The sequence below is a fragment of the Electrona antarctica genome, assembly GCF_951216825.1.
Source record: "Electrona antarctica genome assembly, chromosome: 22".
NCBI classification, from domain to species: domain Eukaryota; kingdom Metazoa; phylum Chordata; class Actinopteri; order Myctophiformes; family Myctophidae; genus Electrona; species Electrona antarctica.
In genome coordinates, this window is record NC_136805.1 from 41,516,967 (window position 1) to 41,539,711 (window position 22,745).

The 22,745-nt window shown below is 46.2% G+C and overlaps 1 protein-coding gene across 1 annotated transcript in view; it reads left to right on the forward strand.

Annotated features, from left to right (window-relative positions):
* The window catches only part of LOC306915994 (uncharacterized protein), a 20,611-nt gene extending 5,864 nt beyond the window's left edge, over positions 1 to 14,747 (forward strand). The window contains exons 10-18 of the mRNA XM_079493702.1: positions 51 to 140; positions 234 to 365; positions 1,065 to 1,118; positions 2,091 to 2,186; positions 2,353 to 2,409; positions 2,757 to 2,876; positions 3,387 to 3,440; positions 5,514 to 5,648; positions 5,810 to 14,747. Coding sequence (XP_079349828.1) covers positions 51 to 140; positions 234 to 365; positions 1,065 to 1,118; positions 2,091 to 2,186; positions 2,353 to 2,409; positions 2,757 to 2,876; positions 3,387 to 3,440; positions 5,514 to 5,648; positions 5,810 to 13,378 — 8,307 coding nt within the window. The 3' untranslated portion in view covers positions 13,379 to 14,747. The remainder of the gene's footprint in view (positions 1 to 50; positions 141 to 233; positions 366 to 1,064; positions 1,119 to 2,090; positions 2,187 to 2,352; positions 2,410 to 2,756; positions 2,877 to 3,386; positions 3,441 to 5,513; positions 5,649 to 5,809) is intronic.
* The last annotated feature ends 7,998 nt before the right edge of the window (positions 14,748 to 22,745 follow it).

Below are 22,745 nucleotides of genomic sequence, written 5' to 3' on the forward strand. Positions count from 1 at the left end.
AGATAGAGGGTAATTGAAATATTTATCTGAATGTGTCTTATGTCTGTCAGGTACACTTGAGCGATGACGGTGGTATGCCAATCCTTGCACAGCTGCTGTCGTCTGCTGTTCACGAACAACTGCAGCTGAGAGCAGACCAGGTCCGAGCATTTTAAATCTGAATGAGTAAAATCTAAGATGGCGGAGTTCCTATTTTCCAGCCTGTAAACGTTTTCCTCTGTTTCTATGCACAGGCCAGTGCTAGGAGGACATCACCTTGCCCACAACGCAAGTCTGTAGCTGTGTTGCCACCAGCACCTGTCAGAAGCGTGTATCCCAGGTCTCTTGTCAGCAAAGAAGTGCACGTACCCCGCTCAGCTGCTGCTGTAAGTAGTCGAATCGTGTCACTGCTTCATGGTAAATATCGTAAATGGAGCATTTCAGAGTCTTGCTCAAGGACACTTTGACATTAACTAGCTACTGTATCCCTGAGTCACTGCTGCCCCTTATTGGTTTGTGACAAGGGATACTCTGTTATCATATTAGTTACTTGCACAAGCAGAGCGCACAAGTAATAGTTTTAGTCCAGTGCTTCGATGCGTATGTCGCCATTTGATATGTATGCGCCGTGCCAGCGTATGACGTAATGACTACTTGTGCTTGATATGGCAGTGGTGTCAGATTACATACATGTATACATGGGGGCATTACCTTTAATCCTCCCGACACTAAAACATATCGTCAACATCAAAAACCAATTACACCCTGGCATTGGGTCCTTTAATCCACATCTTTATTACGTCATCATTGAGAGCTAGTTATACCCTGACGTCATATGCTGCTACGATACATACGCATCAAACGGGGCAAGTAACCACAGTATAACGCTAATCAACTTACAAATTACATATACATAGAGGCATTTCCTTTAATCCACCCGACACTGATCGACATATAAGTCACCAGCGGTCGACAGTACTTGCGCTCTGCTTGCGCACTTACTTGTGTGCAACAAGCAAGTAGGCACTCGACAGAGTGCAGTTCTAGTTTACTTTGTGCTCATCAACCTGCATTTCTCCTTTCAGACCAACCAGCCTACCGTTCCTTGGTCGCAGCAGCAGCAGCAGCAGCAGCAGCAGGTTTGTCATCTTTAACCACTGAAACCCTGTATTGTTTTATGGTGGGGAAGACCTGCCCAGTTCAGTGGGCACACCCCATGATGAACAATACTGTATCTGCCTGTGTTGGCAGTACACACTTACTTACGTACTGAATGTTCCAAAGGTTTCCTTATCTTAACATTGATCAACAATACCTGACCACAGTACCTCATTAAAGCAGGTGTGATTCCTGCCTTGATATGTACGACTCGGTACTATAACCAGTTGAGATGAGTGGGAAAAGAGCTGCAAGCTCGTACAGTGTCACAGATGTAAGACAATATGAGCTTGTAGATCTGCTATTTCTGAATAGCCAAAGCACAAATGTTACACAGATGTAGTCTAGTGTTTAATTAAAGGCTGGAGGGTTGATCTAATCCTAAACTCCAAACCACACCAATGGGTCGCCAGGCAACGCCTTGCAACCAAATGATTGCAAGTAGACACATGTAGTTGCAAGCCACCATGGAATTGAAACGCTTGGGTTGACAATGTGCCAATGTGCAACAGGCCATATCACACCAACCTTGCTTTAATCCCTGTATGCATGTGTTTAACCCATTGTGACCTGAGATCAGATTCTAAAAGTGTCTTCTACATCCTGACAGTTTTCTGAAAAAGCTATGTTTCTATGTCAGTCGTTCTTCGATTTTTCAAAAATAGCAGACCTACAAGCTCATAGCGCTATGAGCTTGTAGAGCTGCTATTTTTCAATAGCTAAAGCATAACATAATGCTAACACCAAAAGGGGTTCCTCCCCAAAATGGGTTAACCAATGGAGTGTATTAGAAATAGGTTGTGACAACCACTACATTGGACCTGTTGCAAGAGAGATTTCCATGTATTCAGAAATAGGTTTTCTTTGACATAGAAGGTTTCCATTTGACAACAGTATTATTGCGGTGTATGATTTAATGCATGGTCACATTTCCTTTCTCTTTTCATCCACAGGTGGACTTGCCAGAGAGTTCCATCCCACTCAACCCTGTCTGGTTTAGCCCTAGCATCTTGGATGCAATGAATGTGGCTGCTCCATCAGGTGGAAAGGTAATTTCAGTGAAAAGTTTACATTGTTTTGCGTCTTTGTGTTATAATGTACACGCATCTAAATAAGTAAAAGGTACACACAGGGTTTGCAGTGACCACTGTTTGACATTATAAATGTATTGGACAATGTTTGACTATGCATCATTAGCTCTGTTTGTATACACAGGTCAGTCCTAGGACATCACACCGCGAGGTGAGAGTGCCTCATTCACCCGTTGCCACGGTAAGGAGTTTGTAACCTGTAACTCCGACACTGTTTAGTTTTAGCCACAGTCATGTTTTATCATTGTTGTATCATAGTTCAACAAACACAAAATCTCACTTCTGTGAAGTGAAGGGCGCTCTAATCCATCATCATTCATCATGTCATTATGGCCAATCACAATATGCGTCCTCACTTTTGTCTTCAATGATTGTGTTGCTTTTTAGCTAGTGTCGTGTATTACAACTATTATGTGTATGTGTATGTATTATGTGTATGTGTATCGTGTATTACAACTATTCCACAATCTGCAAATGCTAAATGAGTCTGAAACTACACCTGCATCATTAGCTCCGTTTGTATTACAGGTCAGTCGTAGGCCATCGCCCTCCACCTCTCCAGTGACACCACTGCCCGTCAGAAGCGTGTCTCCGAGAGTTATTGTCAGCCGTCAGATCAGCAGACCAGCTCGTTCACCTGTTGCCACAGTAAGGAGTTTGTAACCTGTAACTGTGACGGTTGCATGTGTTTGGTCCGACGTACTAACAGCCCGACAGGCATAAGTCTGACGACCCTACCCCAACCCCTAAACCTAACCTCACAGGAAGCCAAGGGTTAGTTTGAACCTGCCACGCATGTCGGGGGCCACGGGTTAGTTTTAACCTGGAACTCATCTATGCTTTCTATGGCATAGGCAGCTCCCGGCAGGATCCGCCAGGAGAAACTAGACGCAGCTGCAGGACATGAGACTAATTAATTAGGGAGAGAGAGAGAGGAGTGTGTGCGTGTCAATTTAACAAAGGTGCAGACACATTTTTAACCTGATACATGTTAGTTTTTACCTACCACGCATGTCAGTAGCCACGGGTTAGTTGCAATCGACAACGCATGTTGTGGGACTAATGCCTGTCGTTCTGTTAGTATGTCTGAACAACATATATTTTTATTTAGTTATTTACTTTTATACATCAAACTGCATGTCTTATTTCTCATTACAGACGAGCCAGCCTAGTGTGCAGTCTACTACAAGGGGGCTCGTTCGGGAGCAGCAGGTTTGTCATGTTTTATCATAGTTATGTAAAAACAAAATCACACTTGTCTGAAGTGAGTGGCACTCTAATCAGTTGTTGCGTTTGCATAGAGTAGCCCAGGTGAAAATTATACTTTGTTAATGATTCAAGGTCAAGTTGACCACCTCTCACACACGCGCGCACACACACACGCACACACACACATGCACGCACTCTGTCTTCCTATTGGCCGGCCTTTACAGAGCCATAACTTTGGTTTGCAACATGCTACAGCCTCGCAATTTGGTCCATAGATGTAGACCACCAATAGGAACGGAGCTGTACTTGCTTAAGCCCCGCCCCCTCTGTATTCCTATTGGCTGGCCTTTACACAGCTATAACCACCAATGGGAATGAGCTGTACTTTTTGCTTAAGCCCCGCCCCCTCTGTCTTCATGTTAGAATGCTAGCATGCTAGCATGTTGGGATGTTAGCATTAGCATGTTAGCATTAACATGTTGGCACATTAGCACATGTTGGCACATTAGCTTGTTAGCATGTTAGCATGTTAGCATTGGCATGTTAGCATTAGCATGTTGGCACTAGCATGTTAGCATGTTAGCATTAGCACGTTAGCACATGTTAGCATTAGCATGTTAGCACATTAGCACATGTTAGCATTAGCATGTTAACATGTTAGCATTAGCTTGTTAGCATGTTAGCATGTTAGCATTAGCATTTAGCATTAGCATGTTAACATTAGCACGTTAGCACATGTTAGCATTAGCATGTTAGCACATTAGCACATGTTAGCATGTTAGCCTTAGCTTTTTAGCATGTTAGCATTAGCTTGTTAGCATGTTAGCATTAGCATGTTAGCATTATTATGTTAGCATTATCATGCTAGCATGTTAGCATGTTGGCATTAGCATGTTAGCATTAGCATGTTAGCATTATTATGTTAGCATTATTATGTTAGCATTATCATGCTAGCATGTTGGCATTAGCATGTTGGCATTAGCATGTTAGCATTATTATGTTAGCATTATCATGCTAGCATGTTGGCATTAGCATGTTAGCATTAGCATGTTAGCATGATAGCACTAGCATGTTAGCATTAGCATGTTAGCATGTTAGCATTAGCACGTTAGCACATGTTAGCATTAGCATGTTAGCACATTAACGCATGTTAGCATTAGCATTTAGCATTAGCATTTAGCATTAGCATTTAGCATTAGCATGTTAGCATTAGCATGTTAGCACTAGCATGTTAGCACTAGCATGTTATCATGCACGTTAGCACTAGCATGTTAGCATTAGCATGTTAGCATTATTATGTTAGCATTATCATGCTAGCATGTTAGCATGTTGGCATTAGCATGTTAGCATTAGCATGTTAGCACATTAGCACATGTTAGCATTAGCATGTTAGCATTAGCTTGTTAGCATGTTAGCATTAGCATGTTAGCATTAGCATGTTAGCATTAGCATGTTAGCACTAGCATGTTAGCACTAGCATGTTATCATGCACGTTATCATTAGCATGTTAGCACTAGCATGTTATCATGCATGCTAGCATTAGCATGTTAGCATGCATGTTAGCACTAGCATGTTATCATGCATGCTAGCATTAGCATGTTAGCATTATTATGTTAGCATTATCATGCTAGCATGTTAGCATGTTGGCATTAGCATGTTAGCATTAGCATGTTAGCATGATAGCACTAGCATGATAGCACTAGCATGTTAGCACTAGCATGTTACCATGTTAGCATGTTAGATAGTATGTTAGCATTAGCATGCTAGCATGTTAGCATGTTAGCATTAGCATGTTTGCATGTTAATGTTAGCATGTTAGCATTGGCATGTTAGCATTGGCATGTTAGCACTAGCATGTTAGCATTAGCATGTTAACATTAGCACATTAGCACATGTTAGCATTATCATGTTAGCATGTTAGCATTATAATTTTTGCCTTAGCATGTTAGCATTAGCATGTTAGCATCAGCATGTTAGAATTAGCATGTCAACATGCTAACATGCATGCTAACATGCAGCCAATATTATATTACCATTATCATTGATGTGTATGATTTGACGTACTTTGCTCCACAGGTGGACTTGGCTGAGTGTTCCATCCGACCAGATCCTGTGTCTTTTCCCCGTGACTTCTCAGATGCGATGGATGCTGCCGTCCGATCCCATGTTTCCAGCTATGTGGGTCGCCCAGCTATTCCACGTGGCAGCGAGGTAATTTGGATGCAATGTTTATGTTGACATTGAAGCGTTTTTAAAAGTTTCTCTCCCTTTCTGACCCAGATAAATTGGTAAAATCTAAGAATGTTTATACTGTCCAAGAGGCGCTATGTCAAATGGTGATGAAACGGTTTGTGTGCTCTTGCTTACATCAGATGTCCCCTGTTGAACGTCGGGAGAAGAGTGCGGTGAGGCAGAGTCAGCAGCCTGTGCAGTCAGTGAGGGCAAGCATCTGTCAAGCGGACATAACCTACATCAACCCCTATAAGCCTTGGCTAGGCAAGTTGAACAGTCAGTGCACCTGCATGGCGCTCACCTTTCTGGCTTTCCACACTGATGGAGTGCGTTTCGACACATCCTCCCTTGACAAAGTGCTTTATCAGGGAAATGATCTCTACACAGACAATATACGCCACCTTTTTGTGGAAAACCATGAAGCAAAGCTTACGTTCAGGAATCTGACCATAGAGGAGATGCCAAAACAGGTTGTCGTTGAGAGCAATTTCTACAGTGTCAATATGTGGTATGTGAAAGTTGGTTATGTGAACCCATCAGCCAAACACCACACTAACATACCTAAGGATATGCTGTTTCTGGAGCAGGAACTGAAGTGCCTGTCGCAAGAGGTCACCCGTGCTTTCCTGATTGTAAGTCCTGAATGCTTTGCAGTGTTCCGTGACACATCAGGACGTTATGGCGTTTTTGACTCCCATTCGAGATCTGCGACAGGTTTGCCGATGCCTGAAGGAAAAGCTATTCTACTGACGTTCCAAGATCTGAGTGGTTTGGTCCGCCACTTTGACATGCTTTTCAAAGAGCGTTCTCCTTTAGCGCGGTATGAGTTTGTGCCTGTTTCATTTGACCATCACTCCAGCGACGCTCCTGGACCGTCAACAAATGTGACACGTGCGCAAGCTCCTGCAACAATCGACCATGGCTCCAGCGAGATTGCTGCAACGTCAACAAGTGTGACAAGCACACCAGCTACTGCAGCAATCGACCATGTCTCCAGCAAGACTCCTGCACCGTCAACAAATGTGACAATTAGAGCAGCAGTACCAACAGTGCAGAGCAACAGGTGGCATGCAAAGCAGGGTCTGCAGCGAGCGCCACAATTGGTGAGTGCCACTATGTGTCAAGGTGACATACGCACCAATCCTGAGTCAGAGAGGTCAAACACTCAGTGCACCTGCATGGCTCTCACCTTTCTTGCCTACCACAATGAGGGAGTTGGTTTTGACACGGCCTGCCTTGACAAAGTGCTTGTCCAGGGAGATGTTCTCTACGAAGACACAATACAGCATCTGCATTTGGACAATACGCATCAGTCAGATCTCTTGACCATGGAGCAGTTGCCAAATCGGGTCTTCGGCGAGAACAGTGTTTACACCGTTCGCATGGACATGTCAGACCTGAAAGTTGGTCCCTTGAACAAAACAAAAGGAAAGAATTACTCCCTTGCCAAACAGCTGCAGTGCCTGTCAAATGATCTCACCCATGCAGTGTTGATGGTTCATCCTGAATGCTTTGCAGTGTTTCGGGACAGATCAGGACGCTACGGGTTGTTTGATTCACACTCAAGAAATGACTGGGGTATGCCAATATCTGGAGGAAAAGCAATTATGTTGACTTTCCAAAACGTGACTGACTTGGCCTGCCACTTGCGCCTGGTCCTCAAAGGCCGTCCTACTCATGCGTCATATGAGCTCTTGCCTGTTGTCTTTGAAATTGACCAGACACCAGTGGCACCACCTCACAGTGTGCCCTCCCTTGACCACGGCTCCAGTGAGGCACCAGCGGCACCACCTCACAGTGTGCCCTTCTTTGACCACGGCTCCAGTGAGACTCCAGAATATCATCTTTCCAAACTAAATAAAGCAAGGCGAATAAAGAATCAGCGGAAACTTGTGCAGAAACAGCATGAGTACAAGAATGAATCCAGGACCACACGCTGGCTCACTGATGCTGGATTCCGTGAAACACATAAAGCCTTCATGAAAAACTATTGGAAAAAGAGATTGAACACTGATGCTGATTTTCGTGAATCACACAAAAAGAAGCAGAACAACAGATGGAGCACCGATGCTGTTTTCCGTGAATCACACAAACAGAAGCATAACAACAGATGGAGCACCGATGCTGTTTTCCGTGAATCACGCAAAAAGAAGCAGAACAACAGATGGAGCACCGATGCGGTTTTCCGTGAATCACGCAAAAAGAAGCACCATCAAAGATATCACAATGACGCTGAATTCAGGCGGCGCCATATACAACTGTGCACCAAGAACAAGATGGAGAGACTCGCAGCAGATACTATACTCCGTATCCACCACAAGTTGCAGTGTGCTATGAGACTAAAGAGGAAATCCATACATATTGCAAACCGCCAGTCTCTACGTGAAATGGAAGCTCTTATGAAAGTTCACATGTCGAAATTCCGAGAACGGATTAAATTAGGGCCCACATTTGTGTGTACGGTGTGCCACAGAGTTTTGTTCGGCAATCAGGTCCGATGGTGCAACAGGGCAAAGTACCTCAAATATAAAATAAACCCACGCCTGGTAACTGCTTGCTTGACAGCCAAGTATGTGCACATATGTGACTGTGAATGCTCAGCCCCGTGTGACGTTGCAAACGAGAGAAAACAGGAGCATATCTGCTACAGCTGTGACGACAACCTGACAAAAGGGATGATGCCATGCATAGCTGCTGCTAATAAGCTGGAACCAGCACCCATTCCCCTAGAGCTGCAACTGTTGAATTACCTGGAAAGGCAGCTAATCGCAAAGTACATACCCTTTGCTAAAATTATTTCGTTGCCGAAAGGACGGCAAAGGGCAGTGCATGGTCCAGTTGTGTGTGTACCGTCGGAAGTGGAAGCCACGGTGAATGCTCTGCCGAGGTCCAGACATCAAGACCAGCTGTTGCAGGTTAAGCTGAAGCGGAACATCAAGTACAAGGGATATCAGCACTTCCACACAGTGAACATGACAGATGTGCTGGCGGCACTGAGGAAACTGAAAGTGACTCATCCGGAATACCGTGACATAGTCATTAATGATAATGCCACGTTTGACCGCCTCCAGGATGAACTGTCAGTCGATGAGGAAGATGCACAAGAGGCTGTGTCACCTGTTGCTGACACAACAGGTGAACAGCCGTCTAGCGAACAGGAGGAACTTAGACCCGGTCTGATCTTTGACTCTTGCATGCAGCCTCCTGACATCGCACAGGAAATCCTATCGTACGGTGAGGGGGTATTCAGCATCGCTCCAGCCCAAGGAAACAGACCTGTGGGTATTTTCACCGTCCCCAAGCTTGAAAGCATGGCCTTTCCCGTGCAGTTCTCAACCGGAGAGAATACATTAGATGAGGTCAGAGACATCAAATTGTCCCCAAGTAGGTACTTCAATGCGAGGCTCCTTTCTGTCGATACCCGCTTTGCCACCGACCAAACCTACCTCTTCTTTGCACAGTTTGTGACAGAAACGCAGCAGGCTACCAACAGCATGTCCATCCAGACGCGGAAGGGGAAAAGATATACCAGGGATGGAAGAACGCTGTCAAACAAAATGCTTCAGGACAAAAACGAGGTAGTGAAGCTCGTCCGTAACAGGGATGCGACGCGCTTCATGCAGCCCCTCAGAGGCACTCCGGCGTTCTGGAGCAGAGCGCTTAAAGATCTCCACGCTATGTGCAGACAGCTCGGAAAGCCCAACTGGTTCATCACATTGAGTGCCGCGGAGATGAGGTGGCCAGAAGTCATTAAGGCCATCAAAGCACAACAAGGTGAACAAGGGGACTTCTCAGAGCTAGACTGGGTTGCAAAATGCGACATTCTCCGGAGCAACCCTGTCACTCTCATGCGATTGTTTGAAAAGAGAGTGGACGCAGCCGTCGCTTTTTTGCTGTCGCCTGCACATCCAGTCGGTAAAGTGGAGGATTACTTCTATCGCGTGGAGTTCCAGGCTCGTGGTAGTCCTCACATACACATGATGGTTTGGGTCAAGAATGCACCAGATGCTGAGGATCCTGGTGTTGACGACTTCATAAACAAGTACGTCAGTTGCAGGATGCCTGACCAGTATGCAGACCCCGAGCTCCACAAAATCGTGTCTGAAGTTCAAGTTCACAGCCGGAACCACTCCAGGTCATGCAAGAAAGGAAATGTGACTTGTCGATTTGGGTTCCCCAAACTACCCATGGACGAAACTATCATCGCACTTCCTCGTCTCCTGTCCTCAGATGATGACGATGACGGTCAGAAAGACAACAGCGGCAGTGGCCAGAAAGCTAAAGGCAAAAGGCGAAAAGGCTCGCGGAAAGAGACATTGAAACAAAAGGAGGCCAAGGAAAAGCTGGCACCACTGAGAGACATGCTCAATGACCCTGAAGCCTCATTCAGGGATTTGCCAGAACTGCTCAAGAAATGCAACCTTACTCGGGGGCGGTATCTGCAATTTGTCTTTGACCTTAGCACTGTACCGCAAGTTCACCTGAGGCGTCATCCTGATGAGTGCTGGATAAATGCGTACAATCCCCATCTGCTGCGAGTGTGGGACGCCAACATGGACATCCAGTATATACTAGATGATGCATCTTGTGCCCAGTACATGATGGCTTACGTGGCGAAACCGGAACACGAGATGTCCGAGCTCCTCAGCGCAGTCGTTGCGGACGCGCGCAAGTCTAATCCGGACGCCAAAGAAATGGATGAAATGAAGCACATCATGCACACATACGTTCAGCACAGAGAGGTCAGCGCTCAGGAGTCTGTCGCGCGTGTATGCAGTCTCCCGCTTAAAAAGTGCACACGTCAGGTCATTTTCCTACAGACTGATGAGGATGGCCTGAGAATGAGTCAGCCCATGAGTAAACTGAAGGAGATGGACCCAGACGCAGAAGATGTGTGGATGTCAGGCATTCCCGAGAAGTACTTGAACAGACCAGACGAGCCGGAGTTCGAATACATGTGTCTTGCTGAGTTTGCGTCCGAATACAGGGTTCTGGCCAGCACAAGCAAATTGCAGAACGCACTGCCCCTGCAGAACGACATGGGGTATGTTCAGAAAAGGACCAACCTTGAAAGAGTCGCCGTTATTCGCTTCACTCGATTCTCCGAGCAGAAAAACAAGGAGAAGTACTACAGAGGGATGCTGAAACTGTACTTTCCACACAGAGCAGACAGGGAACTGAAAGGCGAGACCCATGCCACGTATGAGCAGTTCTACGAACATGATCTTGCCAGGACAAGGATTGGATTCCGCGTCCGTGTGAAGGAGATTGTGGATAAGAACAAGGACTTATATGAAGGGCGGGGGAGAATTGTGGATCAGGTACTGGACACGCTTGCGGAAGAAGGAGCAGTTTTCAATGCGTGGAACACTTTTGCGCCAGAGGTCGAGGTCGACCGTTTGGAGTGCATCAGCCTTCGGAAACCCAGCGATCCCCACGAGCGACAAGAGCGAGACGAGGTTCCCGAATACCAAGTCCATCCCGACGCCAGTAAAGCGATGCCAGTGATCGATGCTCCCGAATTGAGCCCGGACTATGTCAGGAGCATGTACCGGAGCCTCAACGAAACGCAAGCGTCCATCTTCTACACCGTGCGTCAATGGTGTTTGAAGCGCGTCTTGCGTGACGACCCTGAGCCCTTTCTTTATTTCATCTCTGGGGGTGCTGGCTGTGGCAAATCCCATGTCATCAAGTGCATTTATCAGGAGGGTACCAAGATTCTCCGCCAACTGCCCAGTTATCGCAACGAAGCAGACATGACCCAGCCCTTGGTGCTGCTGTCAGCGTTTACCGGCACGGCGGCTTTCAACATCAATGGACGAACCCTGCACTCCTTGCTGAAGCTGCCGAGAAGTTTGAAGGAACAGTATGTTTCACTTGGAAATGCACTGGACGACGTGAGAGGGGTATTGGCCCACGCCGAGATCTTGATCATTGATGAGATATCCATGGTCTCCCAGGAGCTCTTTAACTTTGTCAACTTGCGATTGCAGCAGATCAAGGGCAACAGGAAACCCTTTGGTGGCATGTCTGTCCTCGCAGTTGGAGACTTCTACCAGCTGCCACCCGTTGGTAATAGCAAAGCGCTCTGCATTGTCAACGAGGCTGTGCCAGGTGTCTGGGCAGATTTTCAGATGGTCGACCTTACCGAGATCATGCGTCAGAAAGATGATCTCATTTTCGCCGAACTCTTGAACAGGCTGAGAGTAAAGGGGAAGGCGGACGCTCTGAGTGCCCACGACAGTTGTCTGCTCGCACAGGCTGTGGCTGAAAGCAAAGACTGCCCACGTGATGTCCTTCATATCTTTGCGACAAACAAGGAGGTCGATGCCCACAACGATGTGGTCATCACCGAGCTCGGCACCCAGATTTCCACGATTCAAGCTCAAGATTATCGGAAGTACGGAAACTCCGAAGACATGACGCCGCTGGTCTGTCCCTTCAGAGGCAACTCGAGGGAGTTGCCGTCAACCTTCCAAGCTGCTGAAGGAGCGCGAGTCATGGTCATCAGGAATCTAGACGTTGAAGATGGGATGGTAAACGGGACCTTTGGAACAATAGCCAACATTGTCACAACCACTGCAAACGGGCAGACCGTTGTGGATTTGCTTGGCCTCCAACTGGACAATCCCACGGCAGGTCGGACGTTCCGCAGGAAGATTCAAGGGCCAACTGATGACCTGGTGTACATCGAAAGGTTTGAGGAGAGACTGACCAAATCAACGGTGGTGCGACGGCAGTTTCCCATCAAACTTGCCTTTGGGTGTACAGCCCACAAAGTGCAAGGCATGACCATGGATTATGCAGTGGTGTCTCTGAAGCACATCTTTCAACCCGGAATGGCCTATGTCGCCCTGAGCCGAACAACCTCCCTTCAAGGGCTCAAAATCACAGACTTCAACGAGAAGAAGATTTATGCCAACCCAGACATAAAGGCGGCAATGGAGAGCATGACTCGTGCTTCGTTCCAAATGACGAGACCACTGTTGCACTTTGTCAAGTCAGCAGACAACATCGGCCCGACGTTGACCATCGTGCATCACAACGCACAGGGGCTAATGTCGCACATTGGGGACGTGAAAGCGCACCACGAATTCAGACACGCCGATGTGTTGTGCATGACAGAGACCCATTTGACTGGATCCTCCGTTCCCCCTGGCATCGAGCTGGAGGGATACCATGTGTTTGCACGCAACAGACACGTGTCGTACACCAACACTAAGGACATTGCTACAGAAAGGGGAGGTGGAGTCGCGGTCTACTACAGAAGTAGTCTTCTAGCAGACGCCCGGAGGGCCGTTCACAATGTCACCGATCTCGAGTTTGCAGTCGTCAGAGTTGAGGCCCCAGTCAAAGCGCTCATAGCCACTGTCTACAGACCCCCCAAATACAGGAAAAGCGCCTTTTGTCTCAACCTTGGCCGCCTCTTGGAATCCTTGGCCTTGATGGACTGCCAGCCTGTTGTTGTCTGTGGAGACTTCAATGAGGACCTGCTCAAGACGGACCGGAAACTAGTTAAGGAGGAGTTTGAGTCCAAAGGCTACAGCCAGCTGATCTCCACTGCAACAACCGAAAATAATACCCTGATTGATCACATCTACATATCACAACCAGGGTATTGCCTTCAGTCGGGTGTACTGCACACATACTACAGTTATCACGATGCCGTCTACTGCGTGTTGACTTCAAGCCAGCCATCAGCATGCTAAATGACCCATCCGCCTCGCCTGTCAGTCACATGCCAGCAAGCCCACGACAGCCGTCAACATGAAAGCCAGCCATCAGCCGTCCATCAGCCTGCCACCGTAAAGCTCGACGACAGCTGAGGGACAAACGTGAAGACCCAAGGGATCTCTAGGCCGTCCACAGATGAGACCTCCATTGTCAACCCCAGTCATCCGGGTTCTCCATACATCTGGCCAGTTCGTTCCATATTTCCTTTCACCATAAGCCAGCCAATCAGCATGCCAAATGACCCATCCACCAGTCAGTCACATGCCAGCAAGCCCACCCGACAGCCTGTCGGTCAGCCGTCCAAATCGGAAGACCCAAGGGATCTCTAGGTCTCCATCGTCACTCCCAGTCATCCGGGTTCTCCATACATCTGGCCAGTTTGTTCCCCATATTGCCTTTCACCATGCGCTGGCTCATACTACAGTTATCACGATGCCATATACTGCGTGTTGACTTCAAGCCAGCCATCAGCATCCCAAACGACCCATCCGCCAGTCAGTCACATGCCAGCAAGCCCACCCGACAGCCTGTCGGTCACATGACAGCCAGCCATCAGCCTGCCACCGTAAAGCTCAACGACCCATCCACCTGTCAGTCACATGCCAGCAAGCCCACCCGACAGCCTGTCGGTCACATGACAGCCAGCCATCAGCCTGCCACCGTAAAGCTCTCCGTAAAGCTGCCACCGTAAAGCTCTCCATCGTCACTCCCAGTCATCCGGGTTCTCCATACATCTGGCCAGTTTGTTCCCCATATTGCCTTTCACCATGCGCTGGCTCATACTACAGTTATCACGATGCCATATACTGCGTGTTGACTTCAAGCCAGCCATCAGCATCCCAAACGACCCATCCGCCAGTCAGTCACATGCCAGCAAGCCCACCTGACAGCCAGCCATCAGCCTGCCACCGTAAAGCTCAACGACCCATCCACCTGTCAGTCACATGCCAGCAAGCCCACCCGACAGCCTGTCGGTCACATGACAGCCAGCCATCAGCCTGCCACCGTAAAGCTCAACGACAGCTGAGGAACAAATGAAGTACTGCGTGTTGACATCAAGCCAGCCGTCAGCATGCCAAACGACCCATCCGCCTGTCAGTCACATGCCAGCAAGCCCTTCCGACAGCCTGTCGGTCACATGACAGCCAGCCATCAGCCGTCCAAATCGGAAGACCCAAGGGATCTCTAGGTCTCCATCGTCACTCCCAGTCATCCGGGTTCTCCATACATCTGGCCAGTTTGTTCCCCATATTGCCTTTCACCATGCGCTGGCTCATACTACAGTTATCACGATGCCATATACTGCGTGTTGACTTCAAGCCAGCCATCAGCATCCCAAACGACCCATCCGCCAGTCAGTCACATGCCAGCAAGCCCACCCGACAGCCTGTCGGTCACATGACAGCCAGCCATCAGCCTGCCACCGTAAAGCTCAACGACCCATCCACCTGTCAGTCACATGCCAGCAAGCCCACCCGACAGCCTGTCGGTCACATGACAGCCAGCCATCAGCCTGCCACCGTAAAGCTCTCCGTAAAGCTGCCACCGTAAAGCTCTCCATCGTCACTCCCAGTCATCCGGGTTCTCCATACATCTGGCCAGTTTGTTCCCCATATTGCCTTTCACCATGCGCTGGCTCATACTACAGTTATCACGATGCCATATACTGCGTGTTGACTTCAAGCCAGCCATCAGCATCCCAAACGACCCATCCGCCAGTCAGTCACATGCCAGCAAGCCCACCTGACAGCCAGCCATCAGCCTGCCACCGTAAAGCTCAACGACCCATCCACCTGTCAGTCACATGCCAGCAAGCCCACCCGACAGCCTGTCGGTCACATGACAGCCAGCCATCAGCCTGCCACCGTAAAGCTCAACGACAGCTGAGGAACAAATGAAGTACTGCGTGTTGACATCAAGCCAGCCGTCAGCATGCCAAACGACCCATCCGCCTGTCAGTCACATGCCAGCAAGCCCTTCCGACAGCCTGTCGGTCACATGACAGCCAGCCATCAGCCGTCCAAATCGGAAGACCCAAGGGATCTCTAGGTCTCCATCGTCACTCCCAGTCATCCGGGTTCTCCATACATCTGGCCAGTTTGTTCCCCATATTGCCTGTCACCATGCGCTGGCTCATACTACAGTTATCACGATGCCGTCTACTGCGTGTTGACTTCAAGCCAGCCAATCAGCATGCCAAACGACCCATCCGCCTGTCAGTCACATGCCAGCAAGCCCTTCCGACAGCCTGTCGCTCACATGACAGCCAGCCATCAGCCGTCCATCAGCCTGCCACCGTAAAGCTCAACGACAACTGAGGAACAAATGGGAAGACCCAAGGGATCTCTAGGCCGTCCTCAGATGAGCTCTCCATCGTCACTCCCAGTCATCCGGGTTCTCCATACATCTGGCCAGTTCGTTCCCCATATTGCCTTTCACCATGCGCTGGCTGCACTCTCCGCACACTCCATCAGTTCCTCGCCTTGGATGGTGTCCCCCTCCCCCCCCCCCCCCCCCTTGGATCTGTCCTGTGTCTCCCGCCATGTTTGTCCTGTGACCATTCCCACCTCCATGTTTGCACCATTCCCACTTCCCTGTGTTTGTCCTGTGTTCGTCCCATGCCCCCTCTCCCCCGGTTTGTCTTGTGTCTCCCACCAATGTCCCCCCATGCTTGTCCTGTTACTCCCCCTGTTTGTCTCTTGTGTCCCCCTGCTTGTGTACCGTCTTTGTCTTGTGTATCTGTCTTCCCTCAGTATTTGTCCCGTGTCTCTGTGTCTTCCCTCCGTGTATGTTCCGTTTGTTGGTCCCCCCTCCCTGTTTGTTCTGTTTGTCTTGTGTCTCTGTCTCACCTCTGTTTGTTCCGTGTGTTTTCCTGTTTCCCCTGTGTTTGACCCATATCTGTGTCTCCCCTCTGTTTGTTCCATGTTTTTAATGTTTAACCCTGTGTGTTTGTCCCATACCTCTGTTTTTTGTGTTTGTTCCGTGTCCTCACCGTGTTTCTCCCAATGTCGCCCACCTGTGTTTGTCTTGTGTTTGTCGCTGTGTTTGTCCCGTGAACCCCCCCTGTCATGTTTGTCCCCTGTCTCCCCCACCCTCATGTGTCCCCCACTCTCGGCCTGCACCTTGTCGTGGTGAGTGGGCTTTAAACCAAGACAGGCCTTTAAGCAGAAATACAAGATGGTTCAATTTCCAGCTCACTTAAAGGTTCTAAGGCTAATTACGGTCTACATTTAGCTGACATTTGTTTTTTTACCCAGTCAGCACGCTATGTGGATAGCCCAAGGTTTGGTGTTGCTGCTGTATTATGATGTTAACTTCATCTTCTCGTTGTGACAGGAACCAGGCTGGGGGTGTTCCTGTGTGCCTAGATGTTCCGGGGACCCCCACATGCAACAACAAACTCCAAATGCAACCAACCAACCAACCAAACACTTGTCATGCCAACATGCTAATGCTAACATGCTAACATGCTCATGCTAACATGCTAACATGCTAGCATGCTAATGCTAATGCTAGCATGCTAATGCTAGCATGCTAACATGCTAATGCTAACATGCTAACATGCTAATGCTAACATGCTAATGCTAACATGCTAACGCTAATGCTAACATGCTAATGCTAATATGCTAATGCTAACATGCTAACATGCTAATGCTAATATGCTAACATGCTAATGCTAACATGCTAAAATGCTAAAATGCTAACATGCTAACATGATAATGCTAACATGCTAATGCTAACATGCTCATGATAATGCTAACATGATAATGCTAACATGCTAATGCTAACATGCTAATGCTAACATGCTAACATGATAATGCTAACATGCTAATGCTAACATGCTAATGCTAACATGCTAACATGATAATGCTAACATGCTAATGCTAACATGCTAATGCTAACATGCTAATGCTAACATGCTAATGCTAATATGCTAATGCTAACATGCTAATGCTAACATGCTAACATGCTAAATGCTAACATGCTAATGCTAACATGTTAACATGCTAATGCTAACATGCTAACATGCTAATGTTAACATGCTAATGCTAACATGCTAACATGCTAATATGCTAATGCTAACATGCTAATGCTAACATGCTAATGTTAACATGCTAATGCTAACATGCTAATGCTAACATGCTAATGCTAACATGCTAACATGCTAATGCTAACATGCTAACATGCTAATGCTAACATGCTAATATGCTAATGCTAACATGCTAATGCTAATGTTAACATGCTAACATGCTAATGCTAACATGCTCATGCTAACATGCTAACATGCTAATGCTAACATGCTAATGCTAACATGCTAATGCTAACATGCTAATGCTAACATGCTAACATGCTAATATGCTAATGCTAACATGCTAACATGCTAATGCTAACATGCTAATGCTAACATGCTAATATGCTAATATGCTAATATGCTAACATGCTAATATGCTAATGCTAACATGCTAACATGCTAATGCTAACATGCTAATGCTAATATGCTAATGCTAACATGCTAATGCTAACATGCTAACATGCTAAATGCTAACATGCTAATGCTAACATGTTAACATGCTAATGCTAACATGCTAACATGCTAATGTTAACATGCTAATGCTAACATGCTAACATGCTAATATGCTAATGCTAACATGCTAATGCTAACATGCTAATGTTAACATGCTAATGCTAACATGCTAATGCTAACATGCTAATGCTAACATGCTAACATGCTAATGCTAACATGCTAACATGCTAATGCTAACATGCTAATATGCTAATGCTAACATGCTAATGCTAATGTTAACATGCTAACATGCTAATGCTAACATGCTCATGCTAACATGCTAACATGCTAATGCTAACATGCTAATGCTAACATGCTAATGCTAACATGCTAACATGCTAATATGCTAATGCTAACATGCTAACATGCTAATGCTAACATGCTAATGCTAACATGCTAACATGCTAATATGCTAACATGCTAATATGCTAATGCTAACATGCTAACATGCTAATGCTAACATGCTAATGCTAATATGCTAATGCTAACATGCTAATGCTAACATGCTAACATGCTAAATGCTAACATGCTAATGCTAACATGTTAACATGCTAATGCTAACATGCTAACATGCTAACATGCTAATGTTAACATGCTAATGCTAACATGCTAACATGCTAATATGCTAATGCTAACATGCTAATGCTAACATGCTAATGTTAACATGCTAATGCTAACATGCTAATGCTAACATGCTAATGCTAACATGCTAACATGCTAATGCTAACATGCTAATATGCTAATGCTAACATGCTAATGCTAATGTTAACATGCTAACATGCTAATGCTAACATGCTCATGCTAACATGCTAACATGCTAATGCTAACATGCTAATGCTAACATGCTAATGCTAACATGCTAACATGCTAATATGCTAATGCTAACATGCTAACATGCTAACATGCTAATGCTAACATGCTAATGCTAACATGCTAACATGCTAATATGCTAACATGCTAATATGCTAATGCTAACATGCTAACATGCTAATGCTAACATGCTAATGCTAATATGCTAATGCTAACATGCTAATGCTAACATGCTAACATGCTAAATGCTAACATGCTAATGCTAACATGTTAACATGCTAATGCTAACATGCTAACATGCTAATGTTAACATGCTAATGCTAACATGCTAACATGCTAATATGCTAATGCTAACATGCTAATGCTAACATGCTAATGTTAACATGCTAATGCTAACATGCTAATGCTAACATGCTAATGCTAACATGCTAACATGCTAATGCTAACATGCTAACATGCTAATGCTAACATGCTAATATGCTAATGCTAACATGCTAATGCTAATGTTAACATGCTAACATGCTAATGCTAACATGCTCATGCTAACATGCTAACATGCTAATGCTAACATGCTAATGCTAACATGCTAATGCTAACATGCTAACATGCTAATATGCTAATGCTAACATGCTAATGCTAACATGCTAATGTTAACATGCTAACATGCTAATATGCTAACATGCTAATATGCTAATGCTAACATGCTAACATGCTAATGCTAACATGCTAATGCTAATATGCTAATGCTAACATGCTAATGCTAACATGCTAACATGCTAAATGCTAACATGCTAATGCTAACATGTTAACATGCTAATGCTAACATGCTAACATGCTAATGTTAACATGCTAATGCTAACATGCTAACATGCTAATATGCTAATGCTAACATGCTAATGCTAACATGCTAATGTTAACATGCTAATGCTAACATGCTAATGCTAACATGCTAATGCTAACATGCTAACATGCTAATATGCTAATGCTAACATGCTAATGCTAATGTTAACATGCTAACATGCTAATGCTAACATGCTCATGCTAACATGCTAACATGCTAATGCTAACATGCTAACATGCTAATATGCTAATGCTAACATGCTAACATGCTAATGCTAACATGCTAATGCTAACATGCTAAGGGGTCCATTTGGTTTCGCTCAGGGGGGGCGGCCCGGTTCTGGCGAGCCGCCCCACGTCCGAAACGGTTGAGAAATGACAGAGTTACGTGTTTCCCCGAATTTCTCTATTGACTTTCAATGTGTGTGTGTGCGTGCACATGTGTGCATGTGCGTGTGTGTGCGCGCGTGTGTGAGAGTTGGTCAGGTGACCTTGAATCATTAACAAAGTATCATTTTCACCTGGGCTAGTCTATGCAATGCAAACAGTATTGAAAGTTAAAAGCACAGTGACTCTCTATGACAGAACGTATGTCCGAACAAATTGCTCTATCGCAAAAAGTAAAAGTCGAATGCGATTTTTGTTTTCACCGTGAGTGACCCGAGGCATTGAGGTACGCCGTGTGCGATCGTGGTATTGGTACGATAAAAAACGTGGTTATAAGAGCGAGTTAAGAATTGTGCTTGTGATGAAAAAATTGCTGACTCATTCAGGCAGTTAACATGGAGTTTTTGACACATTATGATGGTACACCTGTCGCTTTCAGGGCTGTAGTTCACGTACTGTATGTATCTGGGCTTTGGTTGTGACATTGGGTGAAAGAGGACGAGTGTGGCTACAAAATTACCGAAACCCATGCGTGTAAAGTGAATATTTTGGCCGTGAGGACGATTTGTTCGGAGAATTTCGGTATAGTCTTCACATTGGCTTCTCACTCTGATCCGCTCTCTCTCTGGGCGTGCGACACTCTGAGTCGAGAATATTGCTCAGACCACACACACTTTGAACTGCCATAGCGGGCAAAGCGTGCAACGTATTCGAATTCCGTCTGAACCACCACAAAGTCGATGGCCTCGTGTGCTGTTTGACGTTTAAATCGTGTTTCTACGTAACAGTATGCCCGAGCAATGTGGCTCCAAAGTAACGTGTCGTTTTCTGTTTTTACCCGCGTCTCCCCATCGACTTTGAATGGGGCATTTTCGCGTCGTTTATTGCGAATTACGTCGGCACGGTAACACGAATCGGAAAGAAAAGCACAAGCACACCATTCCCGGCCGAGCCGCACGTTTTGATGTATATATTGCGGGGCTTTGGCAAACCGTGCGGCCGGCCATAGACGTCGAAGTTTCGCGTATTGATGATGATAATTAAGTATGCGTTTTAGATTTCAACCTGTGTTTCTGCCATTCTGTGTTTTCATTGATAAATGAAATGTCTTCTTACTATGCCATGTTTTAATTAATTCTGGGTGCCTGCCATGCAATGGCAGAAACACAGGTTGAAATCTAAAACGCATACTTAATTATTATCATCATCAATACGCGAAACTTCGACGTCTACGGCCGGCCGCACGGTTTGCCAAAGCCCCGCAATATATACATCAAAACGTGCGGCTCGGCCGGGAATGGTGTGCTTGTGCTTTTCTTTCCGATTCGTGTTACCGTGCCCACGTAATTCGCAATAAACGACGCGAAAATGCCCCATTCAAAGTCGATGGGGAGACGCGGGTAAAAACAGAAAACGACACGTTACTTTGGAGCCACATTGCTCGGGCATACTGTTACGTAGAAACACGATTTAAACGTCAAACAGCACACGAGGCCATCGACTTTGTGGTGGTTCAGACGGAATTCGAATACGTTGCACGGTTTGCCCGCTATGGCAGTTCAAAGTGTGTGTGGTCTGAGCAATATTCTCGACTCAGAGTGTCGCACGCCCAGAGAGAGAGCGGATCAGAGTGAGAAGCCAATGTGAAGACTATACCGAAATTCTCCGAACAAATCGTCCTCACGGCCAAAATATTCACTTTACACGCATGGGTTTCGGTAATTTTGTAGCCACACTCGTCCTCTTTCACCCAATGTCACAACCAAAGCCCAGATACATACAGTACGTGAACTACAGCCCTGAAAGCGACAGGTGTACCATCATAATGTGTCAAAAACTCCATGTTAACTGCCTGAATGAGTCAGCAATTTTTTCATCACAAGCACAATTCTTAACTCGCTCTTATAACCACGTTTTTTATCGTACCAATACCACGATCGCACACGGCGTACCTCAATGCCTCGGGTCACTCACGGTGAAAACAAAAATCGCATTCGACTTTTACTTTTTGCGATAGAGCAATTTGTTCGGACATACCTGTCATTGACAGTCAGTGGGCTTTTAACATTCAATACTGTTTGCGTTTGCATAGACTAGCCCAGGTGAAAATGATACTTTGTTAATGATTCAAGGTCACCTGACCAACTCTCACACACGCGCGCACACACGCACATGCATGCACATGCACACATGTGCACGCACACACACACATTGAAAGTCAATAGAGGAATTCGGGGAAACACGTAACTCTGTCATTTCTCAACCGTTTCGGACGCGGGGCGGCTCGCCAGAACCGGGCCGCCCCCCTGAGCGAAACCAAATGGACCCCTTAGCATGTTAGCATTAGCATGTTAGCATGTTAGCATGTTAGCATTAGCATGTTAGCATGTTAGCATTAGCATGTTAGCATTAGCATGTTAGCATTAGCATGTTAGCATGTTAGCATGTTAGCATTAGCATGTTAGCATGTTAGCCTTAGCATGTTAGCATTAGCATATTAGCATGTTAGCATTAGCATGTTAGCATATTAGCATGTTAGCATTAGCATGTTAGCATGTTAGCATGTTAGCATGTTAGCATTAGCATGTTAGCATGTTAGCATGTTAGCATTAGCATGTTAGCATGTTAGCATTAGCATGTTAGCATTAGCATGTTAGCATGTTAGCATGTTAGCATTAGCATGTTAGCATGTTAGCATGTTAGCATTAGCATGTTAGCATGTTAGCATGTTAGCATGTTAG